Source organism: Cryptosporidium andersoni (assembly GCF_001865355.1).
Source record: "Cryptosporidium andersoni isolate 30847 chromosome Unknown contig_39, whole genome shotgun sequence".
NCBI lineage: Eukaryota > Apicomplexa > Conoidasida > Eucoccidiorida > Cryptosporidiidae > Cryptosporidium > Cryptosporidium andersoni.
Genome location: NW_027122789.1, coordinates 123,458 through 149,308, shown reverse-complemented (window position 1 = coordinate 149,308; position 25,851 = coordinate 123,458). Strand labels below are relative to the sequence as shown.

Sequence of the window (25,851 nt, the reverse complement as noted above, 5' to 3'; positions counted from 1 at the left end):
TCTATCACCTAATGCTCATGATGCATCACGGAAATAGCGCCTTATCAACGATACCTTGAGAGTTTATTCTAAAACAGAAGTCGCATTTTATTTAGAAATAAGAAAAGATGATGCTTAACCGTCGAATATTATTCTCCCTAATAATAACTTTTATCTCATTTTCTTATTATGTTGATTGTCACACACTCAAAAATCTCCCCAAAAGCTATTATTGGAATCAGAGTTTACAACGTTTCAGTCTGTTGACAAGACAATCTATAAGTGATGATGATAGAATAAAGTGTAAAGAAAGTGAATTATACATTAATCCATGGAGTATAAAAGAAGCTGTATTTTCAAGTGTTGAAGAGGCAGAGGAAAGGCGTATATTTCTAACTAAATGTATTACATATTACTCTGAATTATCTAGAGATTTATATTTTAAATATTTGGAGAGAAGATATAGCTCTAAATCTTATGAGAAGATCTTTAATATTTTTGATGTATATATAATAAAAGAGAAATATCTTAAGTCTATTGTGACACTTGGACGTTTCTTAACTAGTTTAGGTATTCTTCTACATAAAACATATGAATATGGTTTTAATCAAAAAGGATTGAAATATCCTTCAGAACTCGAACGCGAAATTGAATCATTAAGTGGTATAATTTCAGTTAGAAGACCATACACTTATTCAAGCTGTAAGAAACTTGTAAAAGATGCTGGTATTTATGAAATACTAATTAATATTTCATCTGATGATAACGTCCTCTTATCTAGGGCTAGGAAATGTTCGATAGTTAGAGGAATAATAAATGGTGCTATTCGTAAAGCTAATGAAAGTACTACAGAATTTCTTAATAGATATAAAATATCTCATAATGAAAGATACTTGCATGAGGCTTCTAGATGGAAAAATAAGAAGGAAAAGTTGTATTTATTACATGGTATTGTTACAGTAGCATTAGCTATAACTTCTTCAGATATATTAGTTAGTAAGAAATGAATATAATCCCAAGACAACATATTGAATTAATATTTACTATATAGCTCCTATTAGATATAAAACTTTTAATATTTAGATATTTCCTTTATAATTTTTTTTTGTAAAAGAAAAATATAGTCATTCTTTAAAATATCCAAATATAGATAATATTCATTTATCTACATAAATACATATAGAAACCTTATAAAATCAATTATCTATATTTTTTTAAATTATATTTCTAATTTCCTTAATACCTTTTTTAAGATTTCACTATTTTAGGACTAATTCCATATTATAGCAAGTAGCATATAAATTATAACATCTCTTATCTTTGCTAATATTTACTAGAAGAAATGAATAAAGTATTCTCTTACTATTCAGGAACTTACTATGATACTTCAATTATAATAATATAATCATTACATATATATTCAAAAATTAAACTAAGGTTTTGATTAAGTGTTACAGACGAACAAGATTCCTACTTTAGAAATAAAAAGTTTAAATTTCTCAAAGGAACTCCACGTATTAAAGATTTTGTTATTAAAAATTCAAATTACAAATACCATCAGTTTCAATTTAATCCTTCATTATGGTACTATATTAACTTCCAATTCGGGTTTCAATTCTCAACTAATCCTAACAGTATATGATAGAAATAATTTATTTAAATTTTAATCAAGAAATGTATTGATTCTCTATATATTAAAATAAATACATTTTTAGTTTATTAGAGACCAAATTTACACTACTATCTTCACTTTATACAATTAAATTATATGGATTCATTTTTTTCTATCACCTAATACAATACATCATAAAATATTGACACTCTATTTAACGGTACCCTTCCTGAAAACTTAAATATATAATTGTTTAATTTGAAACAAAATAGTTTAGTACTATTATAGATCATATTAAAATTAATAGTAATTTCATTTTCATCTTTTTATTATGTAAATTGTGATAATAATAGTACACCATGGCTTCATAATATGGAATGAAAGCTTGGTACGTTTGTACTTGTTAACAAGGTAACCTACAGATGATTATCATAGAATAAAATACAGAGGAAGTAAAGTAATGATTACTCTATTGAGTATAGAAGAAATAGTATCTATAGATACTAATGAGATAGAACAAAGACGTCTATTTCTAACTAAATGTATTATATATTACTCTGAAATATCTAGGGATCTATATTTTTATATACTAGATTAAAGTTGCATGTTAATAAATATGTATCTATTACTGGTCTTTCTGAACTTTACAAATTAAGAAGAATGTATCTTGAGTCTATTAAAGTACTTAAATATTTCTTAATTAATCTAAATATTCTACAATAAAATATATGAATATAATTTTATTCAAAAAAGACTGAAATATCCCCCCATATTTAGAATGTTAAGTTGGATCATCAATTAAGAAGATCTCAATTAAAGAACCATATATTTATTCAAAATATAAAGAACTTTTAAGGAATACTGGAGTTCAGGAGATATTAATTTGTAAAAGTAATGAACCTCATACCTAGAGCTGAAAGGTGTATAATAGCTAGAAGAGTAAGAGTAATAACTGCTGCTATTCAAAAAGCTAATGAAAAAATCATAAAATTCTTAAATAAATATAAAAAAATCTCATAATGGAAGACATTTGAATAAGGCTCTAAAGTGGAGAAAAGAGAAAGTTATATTTACTAAATAGTATTGTTGAAGTAGTATTAGCTATGATTTTTTTCAGATATGTTAATAAATAACTTGAAAATTAAATTAGCAAATTACTTTAATATTTGTTACACAATTCCTGGTAAATATAGGATTTTGAGCTCTTAAGTAGATTGCCTTTTAATAATTTTTTTTGTTAGGTGACATAGAAGTAGTAATTCCTTAACACTTCCAAGCATTGTTGATAAAATTAATTTACCTTTAGAAATACATTTAGAAGCCTTTTCATAAAGTGAATTGTTCGCATTCTTTAAAATTTTATTTTTGATCTCCTCAATACCTCTTTTTAAATCTTCATCATCCTGAAACCAATCCCATGTTCTAGCAAGTAACATATAAATTGTAATATCTTCTACCTTTGCAATATCTATTAAAGCAAATAAATAAAATACCCCTTCACTAGGATCAAGATAATTATTCAACTTATTAGCTGGAATATCATTTACTTTAATATAGGGATTAAACATAGTTATAATTCTCTTTTTATATTCTTCTAGAAATGTTAGGATTGCTGCCCGTGTCAGCTCAGTAGCCTCCAAAGTACTTAAATCCTTTCCTACTTTATCATAAAATTCTTGTTGTTTATCAGGAGAAAGTTCCTTTCTAAGATTTATAATTGATTTAAGTGAATATTTTTCTTTTAATATTATAGATTCTTGTAATAAGTTTTGGTCTGCATTTCCAGTACTCAAATTATGCACCCTTAGCATATGCTCATATAAATTTTCTATTCTTATCAACATATTATCATATTTACAGAAGGTACAAATGGTATAGTCTTCAATATTTTCACAAAAAAAGTCCTCTTGATAGTCTTCAAACATTTTTCAAGTGTATATAAGCTTTTTATATAAAATTCCGCTCGATAAAAAGGGTGTATTCGCTGATATACATTGTTCAGATGTGACTAGAATTAGTGAATATTAAATTAGGTTAGTATGTTAATAAATATAAGTCAATATTTTCAGATTTTTGGAGATATATGCAATACCATATTAATATTATTGGTAATTCCACTAAAAAAAGGCAGTTGTTAGTTAAAAAAAACAAGGTATAGTGAAATATCCCTTGGTAATTAAAAAGTATTAGTTCTATTCTATATAATCTGTCAATGTGTCCTTTTCTAAGTATCTAATAAATAAGAAAGAAAATCCTCCTCTCCGTCCTATCTAACAGGGTACATTTTAGCGCTATTGATTCGCTTATATTTTGTAATTAGGGTTTCACCTTGAAACTTCAGGTTATTTACCTTCAATGGCTGATATGAGTAATTTGGAATTTCAAAGAAGAATCCTCATTCTTGTCTTAATAGCATCTTTTTTATTTAGTAGAAGTTTTTGCTTAGATTTCTATGGAACTGATACTGAAGAAAGGGAGACTATAAGAGCTAAGGTGAAACTTACTTCTGGTGTATGTAAACTTAATGATTTGAAGAGTGAATTGTATAATTGTTCATTAGATTCGGGATACAATAGAGTAGGTATATTAGAATTTGAATGCAGTACTCTGGAAAGGGAATCAGATAAATTGAAGTTATTGTATGATTGTAATGCTTTAAGTGAAAATAAAAAGGAAATCCTGGCTAAAGAATGTAAACGTTTAAGATGTCCAAATATGCATAAAAAGATTTATATATTAGTCTTCAGGCTTTCTGATGATATTGAAGAGAAGAACAATTTCCAATTATATAGGAACAATTATAGATTAATAAACTCTTCGAGAAAAATAAAGATTTCTCCAATACCCATAGTTCTATTAACTAGAAAGGATATTATTGAATCTTTTTATAGTGATAAAACAGTGGATTATGACTGGAATTCTCCATTTTTAGGGAAATATATGGTGTATATGACAACTTTAGATACAGATGTTTCTTCATTAGCTTGGCTTTTAAATAAAATGGAAAGTTTATTTTCAGAATTGAAAGAGAGCTTAATTGATGTAAATTCTAATTCAGATGTTAATTTAAGTCTTATATTTCAGTCATATATGAGTTTGATAAGTTTATCCTTATCATTATTAAATTTAATGGAAATTTATTGGACTAGAGGTTCAGCAGTTAATCAAAACCTTTCAGGAAGAACTGAAATTTCAAAATATGCAAGCCACTGTAATTTGGATCTTGTAAGTATTTTGTTAGATTGTAGATTTGCGTTAGATATTATAAATAATAAGGAAAGGGATTTAAATATTATATTCGCATATTTTCAAGACAGGTTAAGGTTTGATATTAATAAATTCCAGATAATTTCATCTACTTCAGAGATTAATAGTGGAAATACAGGTAATATTTCTGATTTAAAATCATTTTTAAATGATCCTTTTTTATGTACAAGATATAAAATAAATTTTAAAGAGAATGGTTTGCAAAAGTATTTTTATGAGCAAAGATATCAAATAAATAAGTTTTTAAATTTAAAACATATTCTCAAAGAGGATATTGTATTTTTAATAAGTATAATTTCATATATTTTGGAGAACGTGGCTCCTAGATTTTCTGAAGACATTCTAGGAAAGTTTAGTTCTTTAAGAGTCTATATGAATCGAGTAAACAATTTAACTAAGAGGCTAAATGTTATAAAATCTGAAGTTTACAGTGTGTGTAGTAGAAAAGCATTTGAAAGATGGAGCAAGGGAGAGGATTTGACCGATTTATATGGGAAAGTATGTAATTTACATTATAGTTTGAATGTAACAGAAGGAGTTATGAAATTACTGTACTCTGAATTTGAGAAATCTAGATTATTAGCTTTAGTACCTCCAATACTAACATACTCTGATAATAAATCGGTATCTGCTGCTTTGTGTTTGCATAGAGCTTTATACAAGTCTAATTTAAAGAATATTCGAGGTGAAATTATTGTTAAGGCTGTAGTACTATCTTCAAACCGTTTTGCACTTAAAACAGGGTATGAACAACTCCATGAGGAATGTCGTGGGTTTTGGGAATTTAATTTTAATGATTTAGTTCCTTTAGAAAGTTTAGGATTAGTTTGTAATATATATGCAACATGCATGGAAAATAAAAAATTAAGTGACATTGTTGAAAGAATTTTGACAGATTTTAGAAATATAGATATGGAAGGAGCTCTACATAAGAAATCTATAATGGCTTCAAAATTATGTACAAGATACAGAAAACTTGTTACTTTTGATGAATTAGAATATAGAGATGAAGAAGAAAGTGTTGACATTAATACTATAGAATGCAATACTTACAGAATATTGCAATTAGCCTATAGGGGTGTCTCTTTTTTAACAATACCATCAGAATACCAAGTGAATCTGAGAGTATATAATAAGAGTGGATTTATAGTGAATTTACCAGATAATTTCGTAGCAAATCAAATTGTAATTAATGATTTTTGTGTAGATCCAGAAATATTTACAATTTTAGACTGCAATGTAGTAGGAAATCAAGATCTGGATATCTCAGAAACTAAATATTTAGATAAGGGTAATGGAGTCTTAGAATCAAGACGTTATAATACTTTTTTATTAGCTGATAATATAGTAATAAGAACATCCTTAGATTTTTTTAAGGGAAATATGGATGAATACGAGTACTTGTCAAATGGTGTTGTATTCGCAAGGATACGAAATAAACATATTGGTAATCCTGTCAAAATTGTCAACTTCTCACATTTACCTGAGATATTCATATATGAAAATAATAATATAGAGGATAATGATGATAGGGATAATACTAAATTAATTGAATATGATGATACAACTAATATACAAAAATTGGTAGTTCTTAAAGCTATTTATTCCAGCAGTTCACTTGCTTATGTTACACTTCAGTTAGGAGAATTTAGCACTTCTTCTTACTTTAAAACTGTGGGAACGTCTAAAGAGAAATTTCTATTACCTGACTCAAATAATCTTCAGGTTCCACTAGTTCCTACAATTTTGCAAATATTCAAACAAAATAGTGAATATTATTTCGATTCATTCTTATATCCTACTATACAGATCCAAGAATTTGTCAATCCCTTAGTTACCACAGCAATAGTTAGCAGAGACATATATAATCAACAAGAAATTCCAGGACAATTATTAGATCCATTCTCTATATATAGGGATCTTTGTATTACTAAGGAAGAAAGTATGGGAGTTTACACCATAGAAAATATGACTATTAATAATTCAAAAGATTCATTGAAAAATTCAGAGGTTCCATCTTCTATAGATTATCCTATAGGCTTTGATACTTTACTATCATTAATAGAAAATATTGATTTAGAGTCATCAAGAAAAATTGCAGAAGGAATAGGTTGGGAATATTTGGCATTATATTTTAAAGCTAAAGCATCAATATCTTATTTATTAATTACTCAAGCAATAACACTTTGGACAGGAGGATCAAAGTTTAGACAACACTGTGATTTTCATCTTGGAAACATACTTATAAAATTTTCAGCGGACTGGAAAAATAAGGAATGGTTAGAAGTTATCAAAAGTGTTTGTGAATATTTGAATTTAAGTCATTCAGTAATTATAGATTTGGATCTTTCATATGAATCAGATAATGAAATTAACAATTTAGAAAGGGATATAGAACTTTTTGATACAATTTCTCCTTGCAAATTAGTGCAATTTGAAGCTACATTATCTATAGTATTAACAGAAGATGACCATATAAATCTTTCGAAAGATATAATTGAGAATTCTTTTGGTATGTCTTATATTATTGAACAAATTAATAATATAAAACCTGATATAAATGTTATTCATGAACTTAATAACATATATCCTGATATTATGAATATTTATGATGATTACTACAAGAAATTGAGTGATATACAAGATAATATAAATAATTTAATTGGAAGTGGTAATTTCATATTTTCAAAAGCTTTTAGAATTTTTGTGGAAATTAGATATATACTTAGAAATTTCCTTCTAAAGCTTAATAACCTTGTTAATAATGTTCCTAACTACAATTTATTTGATTATTTAATATTAGATATGTACCGAAGTAGAGTAGAGAAAAAATATATCAATTTCTCTAAAAATGGTAATAAAGATGATTTCTCCAGGGATATAAGCTTAGATATAAATGTTAAGAATAGTTCACATAAAAATCCTAGTAATCTAAAGTGGTTACACATATTACCAGAATCTCTACCGAATTTGCAAATATTCTCAAAAGTTATATATTGTATTATAGACACTTTAGCAGTTATTTCATTTCATCCAAAACTAAAATTTAGTGATTTAATTAATTTCCTATTACAACATTCAGTAAACATCATCTACTTAAGAAAAGTAGACTATGGAAGTAATATTAAGAGCTTAGAAATTATTAAAAGTAAGCTAAATAGTGAGAAAAAAACTTTTTTACAATGTATAGATAATTCCTATATAACAAATATTATTGAAGACAATGCCATATTAATTACTAAGAGTGCATTTCAGTTATCTGTGCAATATCAACCAATACTTTCAAACTCTTTATTACCATCTCAACTTGAGCTAATAAATAATTCAGATATGTATCAATCAGTTTTACTTGCTTATATGTATCATTTTGATTTCTTCATTTCAGATTCTATGGCATCTATTAACTCAATTGGTAATTCAAATTCATTTGTAAAACTTAAGGCTGATACAATTATCAAAAATAACTTAGGAACATCATTAGTATCTTTGAACCTTTCTATTAATCAATGGAGAAGCTTGTTGGAGCTACATTATTTTTGTAATAAATATTCTCGGATAGTTAATTCTAACAATTATAACATCAAATGTAAATTAATTCCTAATTATCAAAAATTAAAACTAAATACCCCAGGGCTTATTATTCTTAGTTGGATAACAGAGAATTCACAAAATTATCATAAAATTGTCTTTCCCTGGGTTTATAGTAGTTCATTTTCAGAAGTTATTGATCATTCTATAAATTTAAATCCTATTAATGGAATTACAGTTTTAGCAGAAATTTCGGGGGTTTCAAATACGTTCAGGAAAAACTCTCTAAAATCTAATATTTTTATTCACAAAAATTATGTTTCTATTTTTAGTTTTGGATCTCAAAGAATAAAATATAAGGTTCCTTCTTCAATTAGCGAAAGGTACAGTATTCAAACGATTCCACTATCTTTTGATTCATATTTAGGATTTAAGAATCTTCCATTGGATTCTTTGGTAGCTTATGTATTACTTGAAAATGAAGTTACTTTGTACAAATGGCTGCAGAATATTCTCTCCGATTATGAAAGTACTTTAGACAAGCACACTAAGAATTTAATCAAGAATAAAGTAGCTCAGATTTTTGGAGCAGTTGTTCGTACTTTTATATCTATTTGGAAATCTTCTTCAAAATGTAGGCATGATAAAAGTGAGTTATGCCTTCCACTTTTTTGTGGTATCTCTAGTCATAACATAATTTTATTTATTAACTCTTCTCAAAATATAGATAGTGTAAAATTTGCATTTATGTATGATATGGAAATGCAAATTATAAGTAAATCTGAAGATCAGAAACCTCAATACTATGAACAAGATACTAATAACTCTGAATATCTTCGACAATATACAGAGTTTGTTTCCTATATATTACCTGAATATTGTGGTCATGTGAAGTGGAATTTAAATGACTTATTAGCTGTTTTACATTCAACTGATAATTTAATAAAATTCCTAAAAGATGAAATTGTTACTCTTAATCCTAATGTGTTATTCTCTAGTAAGATAAAAAATATAAATAAAAAGTATGTGAAAATCTCCTTGTACGAAAGCCTCAAATATCTAAATGACAAGTGTAGAGAAATTCAACAGCTTGTTAAATCTCCTAATATAATCTGTTAATCAAGCTACTTTATTAAATTAATTATATAGAATAAATTTATGTAATTATTTGCATTTATTTCTTAGGAATTATTGAATATCTTGTGTATAATAGAAAGTTGCATAAAATCTTCTCTCCTATATCCTACAAACTATCTAATTGTACATGCTACAAAATTCTTCAAATCTAGTTAATATTACACTATAAGCTACTAAAGTCTATATACCGCCTGATATCCGATACCTATATGTTTTGTATTAGGTGCGTTTAGTCATTCTCTTACAAAAGTTCCCATGCAAAAATTTCGAAAGTTTAATAAGACAATAAATATATAGATACTAGAAGTAATATGCTAAGAATATTGCATTTATTATTTAAATGAAGAAAAGAAAATTAGTAGGTAATTTTATTCTAATCTTCTGTTGTCTCCAAGTTTTATACCCTCTACCTAAGGTACGTATATAGTAATTATAGACACAATTACTCTTGCGAAAATATTCTCAATTCTTACCTTTTTTTAGTATAAGATATTTACTGAAGCTAATAAGAATAGATTGAGTAGTCTCGAATTAGAAACATTCTTAATATTATCAGAATCATCTACTTCTATTATTAAAAATCTACCAAAAGAATTCTTTTCTATATATAAGAAATCAAATGGGACACCTCAGAGTATGTTTACAAATTGTATTGAAGCATTTATTACTTTATTAGATATTAAAGAGTCCAATTTGGAAATTGAGACTACTGTACTTGAAATATCCGAAGATTTGTATGTTCCAATAACAAATTTAAAAGACAAATATGAAGTGAAAAATATATCTATTTCAGAAGCTGTAAAGTATTTTTGTATGAGGGCTATATCTATTTTATTTTCAAGAGATAAAGTAGATTTATTTATTAAAAGGTTGAATTCAGAAAGTTTTCTTTATAAAGAGGATTTAAATAAAGATTCAAGCTATATAAAACTTGGTGATTATGCAGCTGCTGTTAAAGCTATAAATATACTATTTAAGTATGATTTAGATAAAAAAACTAATTATAAACTAACAAACAAGCAATATAAAAGGAAAGAAATAAAATTACCTTTATATGAAAGTAGATTAAGGAATAGAATAGGTACCATTGTTCCTGGTTCAAAGAATTACTTAGGGGTTCCAAAGGAATTACAAATAATGAGCGATAAAATTAAAATAAACAAAGAAAAAGAAATGTCTTTGGAAAATATGGATGTAAATAGAAGTATAGATTTGAAAAAAGAAGAATTAGTAGCTAATGCATTGAAAAGAATGAAGAGTCTAGATAAGGTTCCAAAAGCTTATAACAAGTCATTAAATAAATATCCTTTAAATTTAAATTGTAAGTGTGAGAAGGGTACAATTTGTAAGTGTAATCTGATGGATATTTATGGTCAAACTCTTGGTCTACCTATTTCTTTAGAATTAGAAAAGGAATTCTTTACTCATTATCAGGTTAAAAATACTATGGAGAATAAAGCAAAAGAAGAGATTGCATATTATAAAAAAATAACAGATCCTACTTCAGGGAAATTTAGAAAATCTCTTAAAAGCCCTAGATTGGATGTAATAATCCCAGTTTCAAGTCTTTCTAGGATGCAGATGCAAACTTTGGATCAATTAGCAGGATTGGATATTGAGACAGTACCTGAAAGAGTTAAATCTATTCCACCAATTAGAGAATCTGATAAGAAGAAATATAGGGGGAAGATAGAACCTGTCCCTGTTATAGAAGATCTAAATTTTCTCTCAATTTCAAATAAAGGAAATAAAGATTTAAAGTTTGTATGAATCAATTGAGGTTAACTAATAAGTAATCTTTGGAAATATACATATAAGTTTAAAAAAAAAAGTTTATTTATAATATCTTAAATAAATTGTGTAAATATTAACTTTTACTTATGGTACTTATATTAATACTTTCATGTCACATTTTATATTATTTTTAATTTTGTAAATATCCTCAAAAATAAAATTGGAAATAATAGAAATAATGAAAACATCATTATTTGACTTTCTATATGAAAATTAATTCTTAACTTAATTATAGAATACAAACTGGATAAATTCTTCAAACTTGCATGCAAATAAATTACGCGGATAAGATACCTTCACGTAAAAATTTACAACCGTATACTGTGCATCAGTAAATGAGGTTTTTTTTTTCAATAGGCTACTGTTATTTTAAAATAATGAAATTAAGATGGTATATTATTTATCTTACTATTCTATTATATCTGTTTTATCAGATAGATAGTATAAGTGGCCCACAAACAGCAGAAGAAGAATTCTTAAATGAACAATTTGAAAATAAAGTCTCAAACTTAAATTTAGTAAATTATTATAGTAAATACTCAGGATTAGTTCCTAGACATGAAAGAACATCTTCTTCACTTTTATATGGTCTAGTATATATTTACACAAGACATTTAGTCTACAGAAAAACTAAATATTTTGGACCTTTACGTTATGGTCTTAATAGCGATGATATGCATATTACATTATATAATTTCGTAAATAATATCCGTTTTCATATACCGACTCAGAAAACTTATTTACAAGAGAGACAGAAAAAAACTAGAAAACTACGACGTCGTTATCTATACTGGCTTTGGCATAGATGGCGTTATTTAATGACTGCAAAGGAAAGGATGCCTATACTTGTTCAAGACAGTGATCTAACTATTTTACCTATTGATCCTTTAGAAAGAGTATTTAGTTATGCTATTGATATTATAGAACTATCAACTCCATATTATTTAGAATTAGTTTATTGTATGTATCAGGGAATTCGTCCTTATATTAATGGTTTATTAGCAAGTTACTCTCTTCAAGATCTTATTGGTGCTTCTTTATATTCAATTGGTTCTGGTGGTAAATTTAAAATATACTACTGTAATCAAGCTGTAAATATGTGGAGTGATGATCAAATTGTTCCTCATACTGAATCTATATGCAATATCATGAATACATGTTTGGAGAAAAAAGAATTTAGGAATAAAATCAGTATTAAACCTTTAGTAGAGACTTATATTCGAAGAATTGATAATTTATATCAGAAAAAAAAATTTATTGGTCCAGATACAGCTAGAAAATATGCTACAAATGCATTTTTTTCAATTGTGAAAATCTTTCATAATTTTCAAACTCACAAAAGACCAGATTATATAGAAAAATTATTTGTTATTATTAGAGCTGCAAGATATATGATATATGCAAATGAATTACTACTAAGATCCGGTTTTAAAAAGAAACCAATATTTAAATCTGCATTTGTATCTGATTTGATTCAATATACTGTATATCGTACAGATCCTGTATCTATGATGCGTTATTGTATAAAGTATTCTCTTTTAGAACGATTTAAGTTACGTAAAAAGATGGGAATTGCAATTATTGAAGAAGCATGTGCTCATACACTTAGTTTTGGGTTTATAGATGATACTGGAAAACTTCCTTCTAAATTGACTAGAGCTCAAGCAAGACAGATTGTAAATAAGCATTTTAGTGATTTACAAAATACTCATAGAAATAATTCTTCTGATTTAATCACATTAAAACCAGAAACTTCTAGTAATTCCATAGATAATCGAGAATCAATAGATAATATTCGGCAGAAAATTCGTGCCATACAAGAAGAGATTGTAGAAAATCAAGAAGATACAAGTGACAAATCAATAGGTATTGATGTAGTAGACTTAGATAATAACAATGAAGATAACTTAAATATATGGGATAAGGTAATTAATCAAGAATTTATAGAATAAATTACTTAGTTTAATAATATAAATTGGAGGACAAAAAGTGAATTAGTAATCACTCAAATAGGTACTTATTAGTTTGTTATATTAGAGTTAAGCTTAAAAATTACAACTTTTTTCTATAAATTGAATATGTAGAATGTTTTTTAATATTATATTTAATATTTAGTGATATATGAGATTTTCGAATATTTAATATTGAGAAATTGGAATCTGGTTTACGTTGCATGCAATAATATTAACCCCAAAGACTCCAAATATTTTACTGGCGCTTGAATATGTCTTGCTATTAGTTTGATATATTTGACATAAATTTGGAAATATAATGCAGAGATGGAGCCTTAAATTTATAGGCAATGTCTTTTTGTGTCTGGAATAATCTGATAAATAATCTTTGTTGTTTCTGTATATTTTTTTTGCTATTATCAGTCTGTATATGTGTTGAGCACGAGGATATTATCAACTTAGCTATAGACGAATGTTTAGTTCCTTCTGAAAAGTCTCTAGCATTGATATCATGTACATATACAGAAGTTTCAGAATCTTTGGTTACTCTTGTTAATAATTTAGAGATTGGACAAGATGTTGATTTATGTTTAATGAGTACAAGTTTTCAACGAACTATTATTGGTCTAGCTTTGTCTTTTGAAATATATGATAAAGGTAAATTTTACGGGGTAAATTGTCCTAAATCTATAGCAGCTTTATTACGTGATAGGATTCTTGGTTTTTCTTGTCCAAATTTAGCTAAAAAAAGTGATATTTTTCGCTATAATTTAGAGGATTATGATAATAATAAATTATTCTATAGTACAGAAGTAGATATGGAATATTCGAATAGGCTACCAACAATATTTACTAGTGCATATAGGAAATTATTACAAAGTTGCGATAGAATTCATATTTGTATGGAATTATTGGATTTACAAAGTGGAAGTGAAGGAAATAATAATGCTATTTCTAGTCCAGGTATATCTAATTTAAATATTTCATTAAGTCATTCTTTAACAAAAATTTTGGATAGGTTTAAGGTATTTTTACCAAGTATAAAGACTGAATATGTAAGGGAATTTGCTCAAAATATTTTTCAAAGTTGTTTAATAGAATATCAGAACAATATTTCTAGAGAAAGTCCATTGGATCCTTTTTGGATTATCCAAGTATATAGGATGGTTTTTTTATATTTTATAAATTTGGATGGAATTATAAATGATTTAGAAGTGATAAATAATTTAGTTTACTTGACATTTCGATATTTGACTGATATAAGTCCTTTACAAAAGATAAATTTACTGCAATTACAGACAAAATTTATTGATATAAATAAAGAATCTAAAAAACAATTATTATTTATAAGAGCAGCTTATACTTTATCTGATCATTGTTTTTCATTTTGGAAGTATATTAATACTGAAGGCATGTTAACTATAAATACTAAGAAACAATTTAAGAATGATATAGATGTTGCTCCTATATGTCATCAAGGTCTTCAATTACCTTTAAGACAATCAATTATATTTCTTTATTATATGGGGATAGATAGACATATTAATTCTGGAGGTTCTCATTTACTCCCTAATAATATAGATCTTTCAAATTTGTCTGGAAATACTAGTAATTATAACATTTACATTAGTAATTCTCTGAACAATAATGATAACCAAATAAATAATAGTATACCTTGGTTTTTGGCAAATAGTAATATTGTTTATCCTTTTACAACAATGAAAGAATTAGAACAATCTAGATTAAAGGAAATTAAAACAATTATTCAACAAAGTAAGCCAAATATAAATAATAAAGCTACTGTATTAAATCTATCAGAGGAAAATTTAGTTAAATACTTTGTTGGAGGTAGTGGTCCAATGATGTTTAAAACTTGTACATATTTTCTTAAAAAACAATATATACTAGATAAAAATATTTTAACTTTGGCTGAAACTCATCAAATTAATAAGGATGGTATATCAGATATTGTAACTCCATTAGATTGTATTAGATTCTTTTGTTGGAATGTATCTGTTAAGGTATATGAAGAATTGAATAAAAATTTTTCATATGAAGAATCATTTTCAATTTTATCTCCTATAAAAGATGAATCCCAAGTAATACCTAAAAAAACAATTATTTCACCCCCTCGCCCTGTTAATTATGATGATATAGTGAATTTATCATCTCCTATTAGAAGCCCTTCAGTTTTCTCAGCAAATGACTCTGGTAAAAGGAAAATTTCACCTGAAATTCTCAAGAGACGTGAGGAATTATTACGTAGAATGAACCCTAAGGCTTCACAGTCTTATTCACATTCAATTGTTACATCCTTATCAGATAATTTACCAGAATTAAATATTCCTAAGATCAAACGATATATTTCAGGCAAAAATATTATTAGACAGAATAATATGGTAGATAATTCCAAACAACTTAGTAAGAAAATCAAGAAAATTGGAGCAATATTAGCTGATAGTGATGTTGCAAAAAAGCATGATCTTGTAATGAATGAGCTTCTAAATAAAGGTAAAAAGCTTAGAATGACTAACTCAGATTATGCTAATGATATCAGGCAACAATTTCAAAAACAAATAAAAGATCAAGCTACTGCTGGTGATATAAGTTTAATTTCTAGTCAACTTTTTGCTACAATGGAAGCAACAGATTTTGAACCTCCTATTGTTGATACGGCAATTTTAGATGAAGCTTCTTCTGATCAGAAATTAATATATGAACAATAAAGTTGCGAAATTTCTTGATAAGAATTCTAACACAGAGATTTAGTAAATATATTTGTTAAATTTATTTTGTTTTAATATCCTAGTCATTTGTATTTAATTATTTTCAACTACTTATTATCTTAGATAATTATCTTAAATAAAAATATCTAAATTAAATTATATTTAAGAAAATTATTAATTACTCATATTACTTAAAATAATTAGAATTTCACTTATAAGTGAAAGATTTATACGAATTATATACTAACAAATTTCATACTACTGTAAATTATATATAAAATTAAGTATAGTTGAAGTGAAATATCATACTAATTCTTTTTTCTTTTCAATATTTTAATAATATTCTAGCCTTAGAAAAAAAATTTCTTCGAATATTAAAAGATTTTAATTTAAAATTTTTAGATAATAATTTCTGTTCATTTGGAGCTTAAGATAATATAAATTAATTATAATCTCATTTAATAATTTGATATATTCAGAAAGTAATGTAATAAACAATAAACTTAAGTGCATCTACTCTAAATTAACAATAATAATTAACTGTACTACTTATTTTGTAAATATATGTCAATAAATTTCACTAGAAAAATTCTTATTATTTATCTTTAATATTAATATTGATAACTAATTCAATAAGGGTACGTCTTGATGTTGGAACTCCTTACAAATTTGACATTCACCAGGATCATGAAAACCTGTAATATTCATTAATTTTTCGTGTAATTTATCTGCATATTTTGTAACTGCTTTTGTCATATTTTTATTATATGTAATACAGTATGTTTTGTATCCATAAATAGTCTCCTTTTGATGTAACAACATTTGGTTAAAATTTTCTCTAAAATCTTTAGTAAATTCATATAAATTATCTTGACAAGAAGAGTGATATAACTCCTCTTCAATTTGAATTTCAGAATTTTCCTTTTCAATTATGATATTTGCAGTGGTTGCTTCATCCTCCTTATGCTTAAATGGTATAGATGATCGGTGATATTCATTCATATTTAAGTTTTCTTCTTCATCAATATCATCCAAAATAACTTTTGCAGGAGCCCTAGATATGGATTCCACATTTGTATTTGCATGACTAAATTCTTTACTCTCGATTTGTTTAAATTTTGATTCCTCATCCCAAGAATTTATTACATTTGGATTTTCTTCAATCTCATTGTTAGGATGTACTTCTTCCTGAATTTCAGTTTCAGACTCTAAATCCTTTATAGAATCCTCTTCTCTTGTAAAACCTTTATTTTCTTGAATTTTATTCTTGGATTCAGTATCTACATAATCCTCGCCTTGATTTTCTTCCATACCATATTCAGTCTTTGGTATATTAGATTCAACTTCTTCTCCCTTTATTTTGTTACTATCTTCATTCATGTTTTCTTCAATTATATCTTTCGAAAAAGATTCAACAGAGGCTAATGAAGCATTTTCTTCTTCAATCCTTTTCTCTGAATCACTACTTAATTCAGTATTATCCGATGTGAACCTTATTGACATCTCCTCAGTTAGTCTTTTAGACTCCTGAATTGCCAAAATCTCCATTTCCATTAAAGCCTGCTTTTCGACATTATATTGTAAAGAGTTTTCCCCTACCATTTCTTTGTGAAATTCGGTCCAACTTCCTTTTTTTAACTCAATAATTTACTCTTACATGCAATCGATACCCGTTTATGTCTCCGGCGCTCAAAAATGGTAAATCTGAAATCTATTATTTCAATATATATTAAATTTCAGTAGAAAATTGAGGAAATGGCTATATTACCATTAGTAAACAATTGTTCTAAATATTAAGATTTGTATAGGAAAAATTATTTGTAAATTTTTTTATAAGTTAATTGCTTTATTTATTGTATAAAAAAATTTAATAAATAATTTAAGAGTATATACCTAACATCAGTCCAACTTTGTAACCAAAATATTATTAGTCAAATAGAACAACATTCTAGATTTATATATAGGCTATATTACTAATAAATTATTGTTGGTCTAAATAATTTTGTATTAAGATAACAAGTATCTAATATTATAAAATATGGGTATCTAGATATTTGTAAATATACTCCATCATTGGTATTATTAAATTAAATATAATAATAATCTCACAATATAATATATAAGCTCCTTAATTAAATACCATATTTTATGTATAATATTCATATATTATTAGAATACTGATATCTATTGGAATTATTATATATTTCCAATTATTGGGAAATTAAGTTAGCTAATTAATAAACAATAGACTATAGTATGGGTAAATTTCTATATAACATTTCATTGTTATAAATAAATTTAATTTTTAAATATTATTTCTATTTAATATATATAAGAAATATCATCTAATAATTTTTAAAGATATTATAACTAGTGTTATTTAATTTTCCATACTGAATCCTATGATTATACATTAAATAAATACTTAATAACTCTAATTATAAAGTTTTATTTTTATTATCAGAATAAAAATTTATAACAATTTTGAATGAATCAAGAATATTATTATTGAATATAAAAATATAAATTTTTTACTTTCTTAATTAATAATAGATTGTCAGATATTTTGTAATTATTAAATATCTTTTCAAAATCATTTTAAGTATACCAAATTTTAAAATTATAAAGAAAATAAAGATATAATTTATATTTTGATATATTATATTACACTGAAGGTATTTATAAAACTATTTGATTTTCTTTTTAATTAAAGTATTATTTTCCTAATATTAACAACTGTAAGCTGATAATATATATATTGTTAAAATAGGTTCAATAATACAAAATATACAAAATTAGTAATTCAATGATACAAATTATAATAGTTAATTAGTTATAACTGTAATCATATATATATATATATATATAATCTTTACCTATAGTAAATATATAAATGTATTTTATAAAACTTATTAAAACATGTAGAAACATTAATTCAATAATTAGTATATAATTTATAAGAAAAATTGAGTGTAAGTAAATGAAATATTATATATATTAAATTTTAGTATAAAATACAAAGAGTTTTTTCCAATATATTTATATTGGATATTTAAACAAGCTGAGTTTTATGAAATCATTTAATAACAAGAAGAATTTAGTGATTGAAATATGATTTAAATAAATATTTATAAAATAATAGTATATTTATCTGTCTATATTAATTAAAAAATTGTATATATTTCTAAAAATTATGGTAAATACTAAAGTAAATAGACAGGAAAAAAAAATATTTAAGTTATAAATGTATGCATGCATGCATGCATACATTTTTTTAAATGGCTATGGTTATTTGGATATTAGATTTTTTAAAAATATGTGATTTTACTTAACAAAAATTAAAATAATAAAATATTATTATAATAAAGTTAAATATTTTAAGAATAATATTTACAATAAATGATATATATATTTGTTTTAATGGTTAAATTAATTATTTGTGGTGTATAAAAAGATATTGGGGCTTAAAAGAAAATTGCAGATACAAGTTTTTCATAATTAGATTTTTAGTATTATTTTATTAATTTAATAATAAAACAGATATTTTAAATCTGTACATGAAGTGACAGTTTTATCAAAAAAATACTTAATACTTAAATTATAATATTTATCAATAAATTAAGATGGCGCTAATGGGTGGTTAGTACCTTGAGAATGACGTTGGTCATGTAATATAAGGATATAAAAATACTTATTCCATATATTTATCTTTAAATAAATACTACAGTATATGAAATTATTCAAAACAAGTTTAAATATAATTTTTACGGGTCCAAAAGGTTCAGGTAAAACAACATTATTATATTCAAGTTATACAAGTAATTTTGTTAATATCCCTGCTTTTGAACCTACAAAAAGCTTAAATTTCGAAAGAATTAATTATAATAATCAAAAGCTATATATATGGGATGTATCAGGTCATGAGGCTATTAGTAGTATGTTATTACCAATACTATACTCATCAATAAATGTAAGAGCAATAGTCTATGTTGTAAATCTACTTGAAAATAATAGAGATGTCTTAGATATTGTAAGTAATGAATTACGTGGGTTATTATATAGTCAACAATTAAGTACAAGTTTGTTTTGTGTCATATTCAATACATTTGGTTCTGAATCAGATTCCTGGCCTTATTCTGGAGCAGATCTTGCCGCTCTTCTTGAACTTTGTCACTTACCTCCTGAAATTGATATTCGTACAAAGTGGTATGTTGTAAATACTGCACAAGGAATAGCTGATCCTGGATGGAAAATGGCACTAGATTTCATTATTACTGCTAGAGCTCCTCCACCTACATACTATTCTAATATCCCTGATGCAGAATTAACACCAATACATTTATACTTTTCACAATTCCAACAAGGTCAGATCCTACATCCAAGTAGATATGAACAAATAATACCACCTTATAATAAAGTAGATCAAACTCAATCTGTTCAATCTCAGTATTATCAGCAAGATGCTATTGGAAATAATTTACGTAACATAGATCAATCAAAACATAAGTCACACATTAGCAAGTTAATAAATAAATTTAAGAGGAAATAAAAAGAAAATATATAGTATCTATATGTTCATTACTTATAATTAGATGAAATTAAATTTCCGTAAGATTACAAGTATACTATTAAAAATATAAGACTAATATTGTCAAAGATATAATTGGCGCTATATATTCTTATAGTTAATAAGGTATTATTCTATTGTATTGTATATACGGCTATTACTGTCTCACTATTAGTTATTGACTAGAGAACCAAGAAAACTCAAATGATTTTAACAGATCTGTCTCTATAGTGCAACAGGCTGTGGTCTTCATATTTAGTAAATTCTTTTCTTTCCCTTTTTACCTTTAATAATATACAATGTCATCTTACGCTGTATGTGGTTCTAGAGCATCTTTGGTACCTAAGAAAAATCAACGTGCTATTTACTCATATTTATTTAAGGAAGGTGTAATTGTGGTACATAAAAACCCTAATGATTTTAGACATTCAGAATTAGATATCTCAAACCTACAGGTTATGTTAACAATGAGATCTTTATTATCAAAGGAAGTAGTAACTGAGAAGTTTACATGGCAACATAATTATTATTTCTTAACAGATGAGGGTATTGAGTATTTACGTCGTTACTTAGATCTTCCAGCATCTGTCTTCCCAGCAACTCATACAAAAAAGACAATAGATCGACCAGGGAGATCTGAAGGTCATACATTACGTGGGTATGGAAGAAATAGACAGCATCATTAACTTATAAATAGTAATGTTATTAGATATGTTAGTATAATCTAAAACTAGCTTTCTATAAAATATGTTGATCACCTGATTATACTTTATTTAGGTAATATAAGTAGATGTCTAGAAATAATAGTTTAGTTCAAATAATAGATCTAAACAGAAATTTCCTAAATGAAATATTATCTTTCATTTAAATCACTCCAAACATATCTGACCACTCTTGGAAGTTCAATGTACCTTTAGAATTACTATAACTTGGTTTTACAAGTTTTAGAGCTTTATCAAAGTCATGTATTGATATAGAACGAAATGATTTTACATCTGGAACCAAGTTTATATCTCCATATTTTTCAATGGTCTCATCATAAGAAAATTCTGCAGCTTTAACACAAAGATTTTTTATATCACTCCCATTCCAACCATCTGTAAAATTACCTATAGTAGCTAATTGATCATCATCAAGTTTACATCCATTATAAGTACTAGAATTCAATAGATATCTTATTTGACCTATCCTACTTTGTATACAAGGTAAAGGAATTAACACACGTTTACTTAGGCGTCTTAAAGCAGCATCATCCAACATATCAGGACGATTAGTTGCTCCAATAACTACTACAATTTTAGAAATATCACTCTGTACTCCATCTATCATTTGTAAAAATTGGTTTTTAATTCTTATATTATTATCATCATCTTTCTCTCTCCTTTTACTAAAAATACTATCAATTTCATCTATAAAAATAATTGAGGGTGATGAAAATTCTGCAATTAAAAATAGAGCCTTTATAATATTTTCAGTTTCACCATAAAATTTACTCATTATATTACCAGGGGAGACATCAAAAAATGTAGCTTTACATTCATTAGCTATCCACTTTGCTAACATTGTCTTCCCTGTCCCTGGGGGACCAAATAATAGTATTCCTCTAGGTGCAGAATGTAACCCAATATGTAAATCTGGACGCTGAATTGGATTTATTATTTTATCTCTTAACATCTTCTTAACCTCCTGTAAGCCAATTACATCATTCTCACTAATCAAACTTTTTGGTCTTATTCTTATACTTAAAACCCATTCAATATATTCTGATTTTACTCTACCATTTAAAAGTTTTAAAAACTCCTCTACTTCTGAGTTATTGCAATTTTCCTTATTAGTTTCATCATGTAAATCTTTCTTGTTTGTCAATAATAATTTACTATCTGGATTACTTTTTGCCAATTCCTTAAGACCTGTACTGAATCCAGAATTTGCAAGTTTCATTATATTATTCTTACAAGAATTCCCATTATTTTTATTTTGTCTTAAAACATAATGATATAAATTTGGTTCTTGTGATTGAAATAATTCTTCTAATTCACTGATCTTACAACGTTGACGTAAATTCTTCAATAATTTACTTTCCGACATAAAAATCTCCTCAATACAATTCAAAACTTCTAGATTTTCTACTGATCTAGATTCTCTATTAAGTTTTGGTGATTCTTCATCATAATTCATTTTAAGTTCGGACCATTCTACCAAAACCGATTCCTCTTTATAGTAAGGATTGTCATTGTTATGAAGTAAAGATTCACATTTAAAATTAGCATATCCACTTGTACATAAAATATATAATAATTTAGTCAAAGGAGTATCAAAATCTGCCCAATTTTGCGATACATGTTCACATAATTTTTGCCAGCATATCCTTTGCTTGACTCTAGTACTAATAGAACGGCTACTGAGGATATCTTCAAGTGACTTAGTTAATATTTCATCCATTAAAAAAAAAAAAAAAAAGAGAATACAAGTTAAATAATGTATTGTGATGAATTCAAGTCAATAATTCCATTTCCATTTTAAGAGGGATAAGGGGGAAGATCATCTAAAATTCAAGTGGCTCCAAAGTGTATAATACAAATATTATTGGAAAATGGTTAAAAACCAAATTAAATAGGTCCAAAGTATTAACTACATCATGTAAACCTATCTATTAAGGTTCTCAATTCATTATCTATCAAGTTAGTGATAGTATTAGCTATCTAAAAGTATTCCCTTACTAAACTATCAAATGAAAGATCAGATTTCTCAGAGGCTTGTAATAATTTGCCATGCACACCCTCTAACTTTTTAACAAAACCATCTTTTGAAGAAGCAAACACCATTCTATCCTTTACACTTGCTGCTTGAGGAGTGTACATTATGAATATTAGTTTCGAACTTTGACCTTTGGGACCTGGTAGATCAACAGTAGCATACATACATTCAGAATCGGGGATATCCGCTAAAAATTCCTCATAAGTTGCATCAGCAGAAGAAGATTTATATAGTACTACATTCTGGTAGTCTTCAGACAAGTTGTAGAGAATGTAACGATGTTTCTTTCTTATCTTCTGCATCTGAAATACTTCTAAACATGAAGGATCCACAATTACTCCAGATGACATAGCTCAGTATTTCTCTAAAATGGTTAATACACGGTTTATTGAAATAAATATCTCCCTTAAAAGGTATATTACAAAGATGCCTTCTAATATCTTATATACATGTAGATATTTTCTAGACGTATGATTTTTATTATTTGTATGTCTCCTTATATATTATTATAAGGCGCATAATATATTCCTGGGATAATTATGAGTTAAATTGAGTTTATACGTAATAGAGGACCTCAAGTATCTTAGTACATTAATAGAAACTCAGGAGATCTCATTGCCTTTTTTTTCAAAAGTTATTTTAGATATTTGTACTGTTTCAATATTTATAACTCACAAACTTCTAACTACCTACTAAACAATCTTTGTATATTCACATTGGAATAGTTGTAAGGGTGTAGATATATCTCCTAGCTATATTAATTAGTAATATCTCCTCTTATTTTTAATATAATATTGGGAATTTAAAGTATATGGAAAGAAAAAGTATTAATGAAGCTAGTAAATTCTTTATTCTAACTTTGTGGCGCCAAAAGGCGCTTTTTATTTATTTTTATAACTCACTGACTTAATAAAACTTTAAATTCCTATAAAATTTACCATAAGCTTATTATACATGTATTCTATATATTTATAAGATATGAGGAGAAGAAGGTGGGAGGAGGGTTCATTACCATCAAGAATTATGGCTAATAGCGATTTACTTATTCAACATATCTTATTAAGCACCACTGCTAAAAATAAATCTGTAGCATCTTTTAATTTGGATAATTTTCCATATATAAAGAGTAAACAGGCACTGTATTCAGGTATTAATACGAAGAATATATTAATAGATACACAGCTAATACATTATGATACCAGCAGCCCATCTATAAATTTATCGGGAAGTACCAAAAATGAATGGCTACCAAAAAATCGTTTTGTTTATAATAAGAATGAAAATGAATCTTTGAAAAGATCCCTTGAATATTTTAAGTATATAAGAAGGAGAAATGATCACTTGGAAATTTTGGATAGACAATTATATAACCTGGCTGTATGTGAGAAGCATCTAGATAATGAAAGAAATGATTTTAAACAGTTTGTATATGGGGATTTAGAAATATCTGAAAAAGATGACTATCAGCAAGAGAATATTCTGATAGAAAGTAATACTATGAAGTCTCCAATGGGACTAGAACCAGGTGAATATAATAAAGCTTTGACATATTTATCTGGTGAATATCCACCATCCAAAATAGTTGCAGAACATAAAAGAACTAATTTAACTTTAACTATAGCTTTAATCCAATGCTTAAAACCGGCTCAATGGCTTAATGATGAGGTAATAAATTTTTACATGGCACTTCTACAGGATAGGTCTAACTTATTTGAAAAGACATTTTCTTCTAATAACACAAATAAACCTAAAGTATGGATATGGAATACTTTCTTTTTTAGCAAATTAATGAATGATGGTAATTCAAATGGGTATTGTTATAAAAATGTATCTAGATGGACTCAAAGAAGGAAAATCGACTTATTTGACTATGATATAATAATTTTACCTATAAATGTAAACAAAGTTCACTGGACATTAGGATTAGTAAATTTAAAAGACCATTATATACAATATTTTGATTCTTTAGGTGGATTAGATCAAACAAATTCATGTTATAAAAAGATTTCTATTAACTTTTGTGAGAATATAAGTAAATATATAATTGATGAATATAGTGACAAAAAAAAAGAGGTTTATCCACATAAGTTAATTTTTTTACCCTATAAGGGTAGAGTACCACAACAAAATAATGGATCTGATTGTGGTGTTTTCACTTGTATGTTTGCTGAATGCCTAAGTGATAATCGCTGCTTTGATTTTATTAGTTATAATACAGATGAACTCCGCTTAAAAATGCTTATTCAATGTATAAATGGCTATATCAGTGTTCAATAAATTGCAATATAAAAGTGATTTCAAAATTCCCTAGTTTTATTATTATTATTTCTTTTTGTAAGTTACCCTAACAATTCTATTTTATCTTTATTAATTAATATATTAGAAAAATAGTTTCAATTATTTTTGTTTTATTAAGAAAAAGTCGCTTTTTTTAATAATCAAAATTATATAAATGAATTATTAATACAAACCTCTAAAATACTAGATAAATAAACAATAATTTGTGATTTGAAGTTTATTTTAGTTTTAAAG

The 25,851-nt window shown here is 26.1% G+C and overlaps 12 protein-coding genes across 12 annotated transcripts; 8 read left to right on the top strand and 4 right to left on the bottom strand.

Annotated features, from left to right (window-relative positions):
- Window positions 1-107: 107 nt before the first annotated feature.
- Window positions 108-986, top strand: cand_034890 (uncharacterized protein; the record flags this gene model as incomplete). The annotated part of the gene is made up of 1 exon (XM_067213715.1): window positions 108-986. The coding sequence occupies one exon, from the start codon at window positions 108-110 to the stop codon at window positions 984-986; it is 879 nt and encodes a 292-aa protein (XP_067070110.1).
- Window positions 987-2,796: 1,810 nt separating this feature from the next.
- Window positions 2,797-3,516, bottom strand: cand_034880 (uncharacterized protein; the record flags this gene model as incomplete). Its single annotated transcript, XM_067213714.1, has 1 exon — window positions 2,797-3,516. The coding sequence occupies one exon, from the start codon at window positions 3,514-3,516 to the stop codon at window positions 2,797-2,799; it is 720 nt and encodes a 239-aa protein (XP_067070109.1).
- A 430-nt stretch (window positions 3,517-3,946) lies between these two features.
- On the top strand, window positions 3,947-9,505 carry cand_034870 (uncharacterized protein; the record flags this gene model as incomplete). The annotated part of the gene is made up of 1 exon (XM_067213713.1): window positions 3,947-9,505. One exon carries the CDS (start codon window positions 3,947-3,949, stop codon window positions 9,503-9,505), a length of 5,559 nt encoding a protein of 1,852 aa, XP_067070108.1.
- Window positions 9,506-9,732: 227 nt separating this feature from the next.
- Window positions 9,733-11,293, top strand: cand_034860 (uncharacterized protein; the record flags this gene model as incomplete). Its single annotated transcript, XM_067213712.1, has 4 exons — window positions 9,733-9,739; window positions 9,821-9,829; window positions 9,886-9,938; window positions 10,007-11,293. The coding sequence occupies 4 exons, from the start codon at window positions 9,733-9,735 to the stop codon at window positions 11,291-11,293; spliced, it is 1,356 nt and encodes a 451-aa protein (XP_067070107.1).
- A 401-nt stretch (window positions 11,294-11,694) lies between these two features.
- cand_034850 (uncharacterized protein) lies at window positions 11,695-13,269 on the top strand (the record flags this gene model as incomplete). Its single annotated transcript, XM_067213711.1, has 1 exon — window positions 11,695-13,269. The coding sequence occupies one exon, from the start codon at window positions 11,695-11,697 to the stop codon at window positions 13,267-13,269; it is 1,575 nt and encodes a 524-aa protein (XP_067070106.1).
- Window positions 13,270-13,619: 350 nt separating this feature from the next.
- On the top strand, window positions 13,620-15,995 carry cand_034840 (uncharacterized protein; the record flags this gene model as incomplete). Its single annotated transcript, XM_067213710.1, has 1 exon — window positions 13,620-15,995. One exon carries the CDS (start codon window positions 13,620-13,622, stop codon window positions 15,993-15,995), a length of 2,376 nt encoding a protein of 791 aa, XP_067070105.1.
- Window positions 15,996-16,619: 624 nt separating this feature from the next.
- Window positions 16,620-17,597, bottom strand: cand_034830 (uncharacterized protein; the record flags this gene model as incomplete). Its single annotated transcript, XM_067213709.1, has 1 exon — window positions 16,620-17,597. The coding sequence occupies one exon, from the start codon at window positions 17,595-17,597 to the stop codon at window positions 16,620-16,622; it is 978 nt and encodes a 325-aa protein (XP_067070104.1).
- Window positions 17,598-19,725: 2,128 nt separating this feature from the next.
- Window positions 19,726-20,544, top strand: cand_034820 (uncharacterized protein; the record flags this gene model as incomplete). The annotated part of the gene is made up of 1 exon (XM_067213708.1): window positions 19,726-20,544. One exon carries the CDS (start codon window positions 19,726-19,728, stop codon window positions 20,542-20,544), a length of 819 nt encoding a protein of 272 aa, XP_067070103.1.
- A 317-nt stretch (window positions 20,545-20,861) lies between these two features.
- Window positions 20,862-21,248, top strand: cand_034810 (40s ribosomal protein S10; the record flags this gene model as incomplete). Its single annotated transcript, XM_067213707.1, has 1 exon — window positions 20,862-21,248. One exon carries the CDS (start codon window positions 20,862-20,864, stop codon window positions 21,246-21,248), a length of 387 nt encoding a protein of 128 aa, XP_067070102.1.
- Window positions 21,249-21,426: 178 nt separating this feature from the next.
- cand_034800 (AAA family protein) lies at window positions 21,427-23,004 on the bottom strand (the record flags this gene model as incomplete). Its single annotated transcript, XM_067213706.1, has 1 exon — window positions 21,427-23,004. The coding sequence occupies one exon, from the start codon at window positions 23,002-23,004 to the stop codon at window positions 21,427-21,429; it is 1,578 nt and encodes a 525-aa protein (XP_067070101.1).
- Window positions 23,005-23,264: 260 nt separating this feature from the next.
- Window positions 23,265-23,669, bottom strand: cand_034790 (cofilin actin-depolymerizing factor 1 protein; the record flags this gene model as incomplete). The annotated part of the gene is made up of 1 exon (XM_067213705.1): window positions 23,265-23,669. The coding sequence occupies one exon, from the start codon at window positions 23,667-23,669 to the stop codon at window positions 23,265-23,267; it is 405 nt and encodes a 134-aa protein (XP_067070100.1).
- A 628-nt stretch (window positions 23,670-24,297) lies between these two features.
- On the top strand, window positions 24,298-25,596 carry cand_034780 (ULP1 protease C-terminal catalytic domain-containing protein; the record flags this gene model as incomplete). The annotated part of the gene is made up of 1 exon (XM_067213704.1): window positions 24,298-25,596. One exon carries the CDS (start codon window positions 24,298-24,300, stop codon window positions 25,594-25,596), a length of 1,299 nt encoding a protein of 432 aa, XP_067070099.1.
- Between the last annotated feature and the right edge of the window lie 255 nt (window positions 25,597-25,851).